Raw genomic sequence first — 13037 nt, 5'->3', positions numbered from 1 at the left:
CAGTTGGCCAAGCAGCCAGCGGTTCCAGAGCCTGGAAAGTGATGGCATGGGATGAGGAGTGCTGAGGATGAGTGTGGTCTCTAGCCCCAGCCGGTTTCATGAAGTGGGTGAGCAAGTCAGAGGGAGCCCGCTGAGATACAGTGGAGTTGTCTGGAGAGGTGCCTCAGCCTGAAATCACACTGATACTTTCATCCGATCAAAACCTGTGTCAGCGTTTGATCCCAGGAAAATAAATCCAGCCAGGCAGAGGGCCTGGTATCACAGGAGCTGTCCAGACAAGGGGCTGAGAATGATGTCCTCACTTTGTGCTCCTAAAAAGCAAATTCTTCTCCTAGGTGTCTGTGCAGCCCAGCTGGCACAAGGCAGGGCTCTTGCTGCTCTGGCAGCTGGAGCTGACAGGAACAGAACGCCAGGGTGCTCCCAGGCAGTGCCCCGTGTCTGTGCTGGGATCTGGTTCCCTCTGCTCAGGTGTGCAGAGGCCCCAGAGCTGCCCCTGGGGAATGGGCCTGGCCTGTGGCTGCTGGCCCAGGTGGGGCTGGGTGTTGTCCAGGATCCTGCAGCACATCAGGCAGCCCCAGTGGGGCTCTCCAAACCTCAGGGCAGCTGCAGTGGCCCAGGCTGCATTTCTTTATGCAGCTGAGGCAGGCCTGGAGCTCTGCTGGCTGAGGTCAGAGCTGGGACCCCAGCACAGCTGGAGACACCTGCATGGGGCTGCCTCACTCTGCACCTCCACCAGAACCTATGTTTAGTGCAGCTCCCAAACAGGTTGGTCCTGGCTGAGCAATGAGACCCAGTAGGACAATGAGCAACAGCTCCTGAGCTGAGAAGTCCAGTCCCAAGCTGGCACCTCTGGAAGTGGAGCAGCTTGCATGAGCTGTTGGCACTCTGGCTCACTTTGTTCATGCCCATTCCCAGGAGAATAACTGGTGTCTGGTGTTGACACTTGTGTGGGTGTTATCAGACTGTATTATCATATTGTCTTATGTGTTATCCTCAGATTTTATACGGCCACCCAAGGTCCTGCAAGGGTGCTGTGGGCACTGTGACGTTACTGGTGGTGGTAGAAATTTCAGTGAGACACAACTTGGGGTCTATATAAGACATGACACTTCAATCCAGCACTGCAGCAAATAACTTTTATTGTAAGCCCTTGGAGACACAATGATGTGGCACACACTGATCTTTTACAACCATTGAATACATTGTCACCAGTCTATTTCCCCTAAATCTTCAGAAGAGCTTCAGGAGCAGAGCAGAGCATGAAGGTATGAAGACAGTGCATCCCAGGAACTGAGCCTTGGCTGCTCAAAACTTTCTGCGTATCTGATGCCAAAGCCTGCCTGTCTGATACATCAGGTGCTGCTCTCAAGATGCAGTTTCCAAAGCAAGCAAACAAAAGAATGTTCCAGGATCACAGAATCACTGAATTGCTGTGTTTTGGAGGGACTTCTCAACATCTTCTAGTCCAGAATCCAGACTCAAGCAGGAGCAGCTCAAGCAAGCTGTCCAGAATCATGTATTGTTGGGGTTTGGATATCTCCAGACACAGAGATGTCCAGACAAGATCTCTTGGCAACGTGAGGTGCCCTGGTCCCACAGCCTTCCTAAGGAGGTGAGGGACAAGTCAGCTGCACACTCTCGGGGACAGCTAAGGAGGACAGGACTCATTGCTGAGAGCTCTCTCCTGAGATGGGCAGCAAAGCAAAGCAGCTGGAGGCTGTGCCCACATCTTTTTGCCTTTGAGCAGAGGAGGAGGTGCCCTGAGGGACAGAGTTGGAAACACACCAGAGAAGGAAGCAGCACAGACACTGCACAGGACATTTGTCCCCCTCTACTCTGCTCTTCTCTGCTGGGACCCCACCTGCAGTGCTGCCTCCAGCTCTGGGACCCCCAGCAAAAGAAGAATACAAAACTGTTGGAGTGGAGTCCAGAGGAGGCCACGAATGTGCTGTGAGGGCTCAGCATATCTGCTGAGGAGAGAGAGTGAGGGAGCTGGGGATGTTCAGCCTGGAGTAGACTCCTGGGAGTCCAGTACCTCAAGGATCTCTAAAAGGGCTGGAGAGGGTCTCTGGACAAGACTATGGAGCGGCAGGACAAGAGGGAATGGTTTCACACTGAAGGAGGGCAGGGTGAGAGGGGATCTTCTAAAGATGTAAATTCCTATGAGCAGGCTGTGGTTTGAGCAAAAGTTACCCTGAGATGATCGGACTGCCCCATTCCTGGAAGCATTCAAGGACAGGCTGGGGAAGGCTTGGAACAACCTGCTGTAGTGGAAGGTGTCCCTGCCCATGGCAGGCAGGTCAGAATGAGATGATCTATAAGGCTTTAAGGTCCCATCAAAACCAACCAATTCTGTGATTCTGTGATTCTATGCCATGTGGCAAAAGCCCCCGAGCCTTTTCCATCAAGGATGTGAGGCTTATTTCTGGGGACAGGCTTTGCTGAACAGAGTAACTCTTTCCCCCTCGTAGAGCTCAGTCAACCTGGCCTCCAGGTCCCCCAGGCTGAGGGTCCGGATTTGGTCATGGTCATTCTCAGCGATGGCTCCCCAGGCCTTTGTGGGCTGTGTGCCCACCAAGCAGCAGGCAGCTGACCAGATGTGGCTTGTTTTGTTAATCCTCCCTTGAGCAACGTAGGTGTTCCCAGGCACAGCACCCGTGATGACGTAAGTGGTTGTACAGCCCTTGCTCTTTTCTGGCATCCTTGTAAACTCGTAGTGTTTCCACTGACCGATGTACAAACTGCTGTCCTGGGGCACTATGTTGGTGAGGGTGAAGGTAGCCTTCCTGCTGTCCCTGCTATCATGATGGCCACTGGGGTTCAAATAGCCACGTTCCAAACCAAGCAGTTGATTGTAGTCTTCAAGAACAGCCTGGCTCGCTTTGATTTGGTCTAAAGTGAAATTGTAGTGTTCTATGAGTACCAACTATCTTTCTATCTCTTTAAGATGATTGTCACCTATCAGCTGGATAGGGAAAGAGAAAGAGGTGTCAGAATGGGAAATGGGAGTAATGGAGAAGAATTCCCTGGAGCAGAAGACTCTGATGGTCAAGATCCCATTTTTTGTCATCTCAGTGTACCAAAATGTGTGAATCTGAGAGAAATCATACACATGCCCCTCCTGAATGCTCCACAAGGGCTTTAAAGAGAAAGCAGCTCAGAATCTGGCTGCTCTCCTTTTGACTTGTGCCATTGTCACTGAGACACACAAAGCAATCACACGCAGACAAGAGATTTTCGCAGAGGTTCTTCTGATCCAGCTCCTAGCTGAAAGAGCAGAGAGAAGAGACCCCTTTGTTTATTTTTTACTTTTTATACATTTGTGGGTCTAGCAGAAGATTGGCTTTTTGGGGTTTCCACCCCTCAGCCTCAGTGGCCAGACCAATTGTCAGTTACAATTGTTTTCAGCTTAGAAATATGCAAACAAAGGTCAGAGAATGAAAAACAAAGGATTTGTTTATATTACTTCTGTGGGAAAGGTAGAAAACTGCTCTAATATTCTACAGTAACTAAAAGATCTGACTCCACTTATGAAAATCAAAAGGCTAATAAAGAAACTCAGAAAAACCAGGGTAACATGCCCTTTGTGATCCAGCCTGCAGCCTGTGCTGGGAGCATGGATGGATGCAGGAGACAAGGAGCATTTTCCACTCCTAGGATTGAAAGGTGACTTTGGTGAGAAACCTCCCCTGCCAAATCTGCTTCCCTTTCCTCTTGTCTCCACAGCCCAAATCTGCCCAGAGCTCTCCCTGGATCCCCTCATGCTACGCTGTGATTCTGTGATTCTCTTGTGTTGTTGATACACACAGAAATCTATCCCACTGCTGGAACACCAGAGGTTGCCTCCCCTAATCCCATACACAGGGAGATGTGTCTGGAAATCATTCCTGGAGCTGAGGATTCACTGGGAGGGCTACAGTTTGTTCAGGGATGAACATTTTTGCTCAGGAAGCAAAAAGATCTCAATGTAAGTAGAATCTGTTACAGCAGGGTTAAGAATGTGTCTCAGAGCTAATCTCGGCCAGGGAGCTTCGTCTGCAGCATCACTGAAAAAAAGTAACAAATGATCAGCCTCTGAGAGGAGACTATATTCTCAAAGGGTCCTGGGAAACGAAACCTTCCAAAAAGGCCTCTGGAGAAAGTTAACAAAATCCAAGATTTTTGGGGGTGGCCAGGATCCAAGGTCCAGGAGGAAAATGCCAGGTTGGATAGGGCTTAGAGCATGCTGGGTCTAGTGGCAAGTGGCCTGGCACATGCAGGGGAGCTGGATTGAGATGGTCTTTAAGGTTCCTTCAACACAAACCATTCTATGACTCTACAAAAAGAGAGAAGTTTTAATCCCTCCCTTATCTGCCGTGGTGCAAGACCAGATTAATTGCTTGATATCCTGTGTCTAATGAGATGAAATGCATATTTCTTTCATAACATCAACATCTTTTTGTTGATTTTAGGGAAACATATTTAGCCTTCCTCTGGAGTAGGGCATGTGGCTTCCTTCTCTGGATCACCTTCCTCCAAATGCCTTCCTGCTACTCTGTCCTTAGCAATGCCAGGAATTGCCTCTTTCTCACATCTGCAATTGGCCTGGTCTGTTCTACTGAAGTTTGTCTGAGAGACATTTGGGAGGGCTCTATAGCTTGTGGAGTTCTGTCTGTCAGCTGGATCCTTCTGGACCAAGCCTGAGCCAGAGGTGCTCAGGGGTCACTGCCCATGGATGGAGATCACGGCCTTCTGACTGGACTGACACGGATGTTCCTCACTTTTCACTGCCTGAAATGTCACTCCAGAAATCTCTCCACAGTTAACCTGACCCTTGCATCTTCAGTGCCTTTTCCCCGAGCCTTTGTTCCTGGGCCATCTCATCCCAATCTGAGTTCTTGTGACTTCTCATACGCCACTCACAAAGGTTGTTTGACTCTTCACTGGGAGCGGATAAGCTCTGTCAGAGATACAAAACAGCTCAGGGCAAAGTGGGGACCAGATCCCAGCAGGACTGTTGGGCCCTCAAGTGCAGCCTCTCTTGGATGCCTTTCCCCCATCACTTGGTCACCCAGCACAGCACAGGGCAGAGGGATGGGAATCATTGGGCTTTGTAATGTAATGCCAAGCAATTGGATTTGCTGTTCCTGTCAGGCCAAGACAGAAAACTGGGCACCTTAGGGATGTGATTCATCTCATTCTCCTGCTGATGTCTGAGATGCAGAAGAGGAACCATGTGGTGCAGGTATTTGAAGTTCAAGGAGAAAATACCCATCCAATGTGTGTCCATTTGCATGTGTGTAGTGGGGAATAGAAGTAGTAATTGAAATGCTGCAGCTCATCTCTGAGGGGCTGGAGGGTGATGTGATGTGATGTGATGTGATGTGATGTGATGTGATGTGATGTGATGTGATGTGATGTGATGTGAGAGACACTCACCTGGGGCTCAAGAAACCACCACGGATCATGTATCTCGTCACTTTTAGGTTGGTAGATGTAAGCAGAGTAGACTGCAATTCTCCTGTCTTGGGCGTACAGGGTGGCATAGTGATAGGAGCTGCTGTAGTGCTGACAGATCCAGGCTGGGTTCTGTGGATTCAGGGCATCACTTGGGCTGGTTCCCTCATAGAAAAACTGACAACAATCTTCAAAGGATGTCACCACTCCAGGTTGAACAGGGCTTGGAGCGACCCAGGATAGTGGAAGGTGTCCCTGCCCATGGGAGGGCACGGAACCAGTTGGTCATTAAGGTCCTTCCCAACCAAGAATTTTCTGTGATTCAATGATCATTCATTCACTCAAAACTAAAATGGACTAATTTTCTTCTATTTCCAAAAGTCCAGCAATGTTAGAAAAATATGTTGTTTGTTACAACCAGAAATATACAGAAAAGTCTGTTAGACCAAAGTTTGTTTAAACAAACTGGTTGAGTCCTGTGGTTTCTTTTGTCTTTGTTAACCTGGGACTGATGCCTTAAGGCAAGTGGGGTTTAGCCAGGATGAGGGAGAAGGCCAAGAAACAGATCTGGTGGAGGTGGGGCAAACTCCTCCTTTCTGATGAGGCCCAACTGACATAACAAAGCAGGGCCCAATGGTGATCACATCATTAGAAGAGGCCATAAACCATCAAAGAGCCCCAAAATGTGCCCCAATTCCACAGTGCTGCGTGACAGAGTGTAAAAGCCATCCCAAGGGAAAAGTGGGGCAATGCCAAATAATCCTGAACTCATAGATCCAGTTAAACTCTTTGTTGTTCAGGCCCTCACCCCGAAAGGATCCAGAGTGAGGACATCAAAGTTGCAAGTCTCGTGTCTGGAGCCATGGGGATATCTTGTATGAGCTGTTGGCACCCTCGCCCACCCTGTTCATGCCCATTCCCAGGAGAATAACTGGGGTCTGATGCTGACACTTCTGTGGGTGTTATGGCAACCTCAGATTGCATCTGGACACCCAATGTCCTCTCAGGGATCTCTGGGCGCTGTGACATTACTGGCGGTGGTAGAAATTTCCAAGAGAAGAAACTTGTGGTTTCTATAAGACATGACCCTGCAATCCCGCGCTGCAGCAAATAACTTTTATTGTAAGCTCTTGCAAAGTCAATGACGTGGCACACATTGATCTTTTACAACCATTGAATATATTGGCCCAAATCAGTTTCCCCTAAATCTGCAGAACAGCTTCAGAAGCAGAGCAGAGCATGAAGATATCCAAGCAGTGCATCCCAGGAACTGAGCTTTGGCTGCTCAAAGCTTTCTGTATATCTGATGCCAAAGCCTGCCTGTCTGATACATCAGGTGCTGCTCTCAAGATGCAGTTTCCAAAGCAAGCGAACAAAAGCATGTCCCAGGATCACAGAATCACTGAATTGCTGTGTTTTGGAGGGACTTCTCAAGATCTTCTAGTCCAGACTCCAGGCTCAAGCAGGATCAGCTCAAGCAGGTTGTCCAGAATCATGTATTGTTGGGGTTTGGGTATCTCCAGACATGGAGATCTCCAGACAAGATCTCTGGGCAACGTGAGGCGCCCTGGTCCCACAGCCTTCCTAAGGAGGTGAGGGACAAGTCAACTGCACACTCTCGGGGACAGCTAAGGAGGACAGGACTCATTGCTGAGAGCTGTCTCCTGAGATGGGCAGCAAAGCAAAGCAGCTGGAGACAGTGCCCACATCTTTGTGCCTTTGAGCAGAGGAGGAGGTGCCCTGAGGGACAGAGCTGGAAACACACCAGAGAAGGAAGCAGCACAGACGCTGCACAGGACAGTTGTCCCCCTCTGCTCTTCTCTGCTGGGACCCCACCTGCAGTGCTGCCTCCAGCTCTGGGACCCCCAGCAAAAGAAGAATACAAAACTGTTGGAGTGGAGTCCAGAGGAGGCCACGAATGTGCTGTGAGGGCTGGAGCATGTCTGGTGTGAAGAGAGAGTGAAGGAGCTGGGGATGTTCAGCCTGGAGAAGACTCCTGAGAGTCCAGTACCTCAAGGATCTCTAAAAGGGCTGGAGACGGTCTCTGGACAAGACTATGGAGCGGCAGGACAAGAGGGAACGGTTTCACACTGAAGGAGGGCAGGGTGAGAGGGGATCTTCTAAAGATGTAAATTCCTATGAGCAGGCTGTGGTTTGAGCAAAAGTTACCCTGAGATGATCGGACTGCCCCATTCCTGGAAGCATTCAAGGCCAGGCTGGGGAAGGCTTGGAACAACCTGCTGTAGTGGAAGGTGTCCCTGCCCATGGCAGACAGGTCAGAATGAGATGATCTATAAGGCTTTAAGGTCCCATCAAAACCAACCCCTTCTGTGATTCTGTGATTCTCTGACATGTGGCAAAAGCCCCCGAGCCTTTTCCATCAAGGATATGGGGCTTCTTTGCGGGGACAGGCTTTGCTGAACAGAGTAACCCTTTTTCCTTTGTAGAGCTCAGTCAACCTGGCCTCCAGGTCCCCCAGGCTGAGGTTCTCCACCTCATTCTTGTCGTTCTCAGCAATGACTGCCCATGCCTTCCTGCGCTTTTTGTTCACCAAGCAGCAGGCAGCTGACCAGATGTGGCTGGGTACATTAACCCTGTTATTGGGGATGTTGGTGTTCCCAGGCACAGCACCCGTGATGACGTAAGTGGTTTTACAGTCCTCAGTTTTCTCAGCCATTGTCTTGGTCTCATAGTCATTCCAGGCACCCTTGTTAAGTGTGCTGTTCTGGGGCACTATGTTGGTAAGGGTGAAGGTAGCTGTCTTGCTGTTGTTTCCACTTTGGTGGCCACTGGGGCTCAAGTGACCACGGTTCAAATCCTGGAGGTTGTTGTAGTCTTGGTTGATAGCCTGACTCTCACCAATTTGCTGTGCAGTGATCTTGTATTTCTTTTCAATGGAACTCTCTGTATCCATATCCTTGAGATAAGTTTCGTTGATCAGCTTGGCAAGGTAAAAAGAGGAAAAGGTGTCAGTACTGAGGATGCATGTAATGAAACAGATTCCCCTGGAGCAGATATCTCTGATGGTCAAGATCCCATTTTTTGTTATCTCACTGTACCAAATGTATGAATCTGAGAGAAATCATACACATGCCTCTCCTGAATGCTCCACAAAAGCTTTAAAGAGAAAGCAGCTCAGAACCTGACTGCTCTCCTTTTGACTTGTGCCCTTTGTGATCCAGCCTGCAGCCTGTGCTGGGAGCATGGATGGATGCATGAGACAAGGAGTATTTTCCACTCCTAGGATTGAAAGGTGACTTTGGTGAGAAACCTCCCCTGCAAATCTGCTTCCCATTCCTCTTGTCTCCACAGCCCAAATCTGCTCAGGGATCTCCCTGGATCCCCTCATGCCACGCTGTGATTCTGTGATTCTGTGATTCTGTGATTCTCTTGTGTTGTTGCTACAAGTGTACCCCACTTCTGGAACAGCAGAGGTTGCCTCCTCTAACCCCATACACAGGGACATGTGCCAGGAAATCATTCCTGGAGCTGAGGTTTCCCTGGGAGAGCTACAGTTTGTTCAAGGATGAACATTTTTGCTCAGGAAGAAAAAAGATCTCAGTGTAAATGGAATCTGTTACAGCAGGGCTAAGAATGTGTCTCAGAGCAGCTCTGGGCCAGAGAGCTTCATCTGCAGCATCATTGAAAAGAAGTTACAAATGATCAGCCTCTGAGAGGAGCTTGTAACCTCAAAAGAGTCCTGGAGAGACTAAACCCTCCATAAACCCTTTCTGGAGAAAGTTACCAAAATCAAAGATTTTTCACGTATCCCGTGTCCTGGGTCTAGAAAGATAAGGCCAGTGGTGGGTTTGGAGCATGCTCGTCTAGTGGAAAATGGCCTGGCACATGCAGGGAAATTGGATTGAGATGACATTTAAAGATCCTTCCAACACAAATGATGCTACAATTCTGCAAAAAGACAGAAGTTTTTTTCCATCCCTTATCTGGAGGCCGCAGTGGTGCAAAACCAGATTAGTTTCCCATGTTCTTGTGAGTAACAAGAACAAATGATTCATTTTTTCATAACTTCAACACGTTGTTCATTGTAGGGAAGCATATTTAGCCTTCCTCTTGGACTGGAAATTATGATCTTCCATATTTGTCCCCAAAACACACCTCCTACTCTGCCCATAGAAAAGTCCTGAATTTGCTGTTCTTCTGTTCCTTCATGGGCCAGTCCTGTCTAAATGAAGTTCTGAAGGACAATTATTACAGCTCTATAACTTGTGGAGTTCTGTCTCCATCTGGACCAAGCCTGAGCCAGAGGTGCTCAGGGGTCACTGCCCATGGATGGAGATCACGGCCTTCTGACTGGACTGACACGGATGCCCCTCACTTTTCACTGCCTGAAACGCTACTTCAGAAATCTCTCCAAAGTTAACCTGACCCTTGCATCACCAGTGCCTTTTCCCCCAAGCCTTTGTTCCTGGGCCAGCTCACTCCCTTCTGAGCTTCTCCTGAGTTTTTCTCACAAAGCCTGTTTGACTCTTCACTGGGAGCAGATAAGCTCTGTCAGGGATCAAAAAACCAGCTCAGGGCAAAGTGGGGATCAGATCCCAGCTGGACTGTTGGGCCCTCAGGTGCAGCCTCTCTTGGGTGCCTTTCCACCATCACTTGGTCACCCAGCACAGCACAGGGCACAGGGAAGGGAATCATTGGAGTTTGTCATGTAATGCCAAGCAATTGGATTTGCTGTTCCTGTCAGGCCAAGACAGAAAACTGGGCACTTCTGGGATGTGATTCATCTCATTCTCCTGCTGATGTCTCAGAAGCATTAGAGGAGCCATGTGGTGCAAGTGTTTGAAGTTCAGTGGGGAAATTCTCACCCAGTGGATCCATTTTCATGTGTGTAGTGGGGTCATAGGAAACAGATAACATAATTCAGATGCTTGCAGCTCATCTCTGAGTGACAGCAGGGTGATGTGCTGCAAGAGAGACACTCACCTGGGGCTCAACAAACCATGGTGTATGAGGTTTCTTGCCAGATCCTGTCCCGTAGATGTAAGCAGAATAGACTGGAATTCTTCTGTCTCGGTCGTACAGCGTGGCATAGTGATAGGAGTTGCTGTAGCGCTGACAGATCCTGGCTAGTTTCTTCGGATGCAGTGCATCACTTGGGGTGGCTCTCTCATAGAAAAACTGATGACAATCTTCAAAGGACGTCACCACCTCACTGTGTCCCAGCCAGAGGCAGCTGGCCAACACCTGCAGCAGCAGCAGCCGCAGCATCGTGGCAGGATTTCAGTGAAGGGCTCTCGCTCCCCTGGAAGGCAAATGCAGAGGGACACTTAGCTTGGAGAGAGCTGGTCATGGCCTGGAGCGTTTGTGTGCAGGGGTGCAGAGCTGTCAGAGGAGGGGATCAGGAGAGACCGGGAAAGGAGTAATTTCCGTCCTCCAGCATATGGAAAAATCATGAGGGCAATAAGGGTGAAACCTAAACCAGGGTTTAGGTGCCCTGAGGAGGCTGCAGTGGGAGAAGTCAGCCTGTAGGAGGAAGGAGCCAAACCCACCAGGAATGTCATCAGCTCTCACATTAATGTTAGCTTGCAAGAGAGGCACAGCCCTGGGACAAGGTCATCTTTTCCCACCTCCCTCCTGCTCTGAGCACCTTCCCACAGCAGACACCTGCAGCTGGGCAGGGACTCTGCTCAGCCCCCTGCAGTGCCCAGCTGGCCTTTCATCTCATGGGGCATTGGGCAGGGAAGAAACAGCAATGCTGCACTTCCTGCACATCTCTGGCCCCATCCAGGTTCACAGAGACACATAGCTCTTGCAATACTGAACCCCAAATGATCCACTTGGGGTTCTGCCTCTAAGCTGACATTGGGCAATGGGGGTCCTGCTGCCCACCTTGCATTTCCACAGTATCCAACCCCAGACTCTGAACTTGCAGAGACATGGAGAGAGAAAGTGAAGGGGTGCATGCAGATGGTAGCAGCAAGCATGGGGGATAACACCTCTATCTTCTCAGCACAGCAGTAATTCTGCAATGCAAGCACTGAGGGACAGCTCTTGATGTGGTTGCTTGAGATTCCTGCTGATGCCCATCTCAAACTTTGATGCTTCATTTTCCTGTACAGTCAAAGGCACCTTTGCAAGAATTTCATGGGCAGCAACCTGTCCTGTTTTGTCTTTCTCAGAGCTGATGTGATTTTCAGCAGTCAGTAAGGTCATTCCTTTATGAGAAAACTGCTGAAAAGCTGCCTGGGATGCTGGCAGCCAAGCAAGGGGCTCTGTCTCCTTTCAGAGGCAGCCCAGGTTTGGGATAGCAGGGCTGCTTCCATTTGCATTGCCAGACACTCAGCGGAATGATTTCATATCATCAGCATCTGGAATATGGCAGCTGGGACAGGCAGTCCAAAGGGCTCCTGGGAGAGAAAGCTGCCACAGCCTGTGCAGCACAAAGCCCACCTTTGGCTGGGAAGGCTCTGTGCTGAAGTCAGCTGAAGGCTTGACACGTCACCTTGCACATTTGCTCTTTTCTTCTTCTCCTCCCTGACCCTCATCTCTCCCTTTGCATTGCATTCAGGATGTTGAGCTGCACACAGCCCTGCTCTGACCCAAGCTCTGTGGTCCTTTCTCTCTTTCTCAGCCCTGGATCAGGAAGCTGGTGACCAATGAGGTGGAAACTGAGAACAGGAACTGCAAGTAAGGACTTTTTACAGTACTGGGCAGAGCATGCCCATGGCTGCTCCAAGTGAAGCAGGGAAGTTCCTGAAAAATCCTTCTACATAAGCCACTCCTTGAGATGGACATATATCTAACTTAATATCTGACTTAATATATAGAGAGAAAACACCTACCGTGAGAAAGAGCAGCACAGGCTTCTGCTCACAGCCCCAAAGTGGCAGAGGACTCTCAAATGCCTCTGTTGCAGTCTCAGTCTGTCTGGGTTTATATGCTCTGCAGGAGGAGACCGTTGTTTGATTTCCCAAGCAGAAATTAGAATTCAGGCCGCACTTCTGTTTTCCTAGAGGTTTCTTGCAAGGTCATGGCTGGAGGTTTGGTACTCAATAATTTCTTGCTTCCTTTTTATTCAAAAGTTTGATGTGAATTTTCAGGTGAGCTGGCTTGAGTTTTTTTCCCAAATCATTCCTTCTGTCCTTGCCCTCCTGACTGACTGAAAATACTGAAGTGCTGCAAAATTCAGTGTATGCATAAGCTCAGATTGCCCCTTGGAGCTCTGCAACTCCCGCCTAGGCTTTGTCCATATATATTTATTCCAAACCTCAGGAGAGACTTTAAATATTGGAGTCAGTGGTGAGGAAGGAGCAAGAGCTTGCCTTGAAGCAGTGTCTCAGAAGTGGCAGCTGAACCATTCCTTCTGTCTTCTCCCTGGAGAAAGGACTGTTGGAATCCTCAGACATGCCACTGCAATATATAGCCAGTCATAAATCTGTCTCTTCTTATAAACAGGGAATTGCAGAGAAAAGAGGAGGTTTCTATTTTTTATTTAGGGGAGTTTGTTCATACCCACCGTGAAATGGGTTGACAGTTGTTTGTCATAGTTTTGTCAGGATTTCTCCCAGATTTGCTGACTTGCAGCATGGCATGTCAGGATCAGTTAACAGGGTCTGGTGACTTCCTTGATCATTTCATCA

General features: G+C 49.1%; 1 protein-coding gene and 1 pseudogene across 1 annotated transcript; both read right to left on the bottom strand.

The window, feature by feature from the left end:
• Positions 1-2419: 2419 nt before the first annotated feature.
• On the bottom strand, positions 2420-7629 carry LOC120751499 (endonuclease domain-containing 1 protein-like; annotated as a pseudogene).
• A 187-nt stretch (positions 7630-7816) lies between these two features.
• LOC120751498 (endonuclease domain-containing 1 protein-like) lies at positions 7817-10665 on the bottom strand. The gene is made up of 2 exons (XM_040061433.1): positions 10381-10665; positions 7817-8377 (listed from the first exon to the last, which is right to left on the bottom strand). Exons 1-2 carry the CDS (start codon positions 10663-10665, stop codon positions 7817-7819), a joined length of 846 nt encoding a protein of 281 aa, XP_039917367.1.
• Between the last annotated feature and the right edge of the window lie 2372 nt (positions 10666-13037).

The sequence above is a fragment of the Hirundo rustica genome, chromosome 4 (assembly GCF_015227805.2).
Source record: "Hirundo rustica isolate bHirRus1 chromosome 4, bHirRus1.pri.v3, whole genome shotgun sequence".
Taxonomy (NCBI): Eukaryota; Metazoa; Chordata; class Aves; order Passeriformes; family Hirundinidae; genus Hirundo; species Hirundo rustica.
This window is presented reverse-complemented; position numbering and strand designations above follow the sequence as displayed.

Coding starts and splice junctions, on each gene's coding strand:
- LOC120751498 (XM_040061433.1), bottom strand. CDS start 10,665: ATGCTGCGGCTGCTGCTGCTGCAGGTGTTGGCCAGCTGCCTCTGGCTG. Junction 8,378..10,380: donor CATGGTTTGTTGAGCCCCAG/GTGAGTGTCTCT, acceptor TACCTTGCCAAG/CTGATCAACGAAACTTATCT.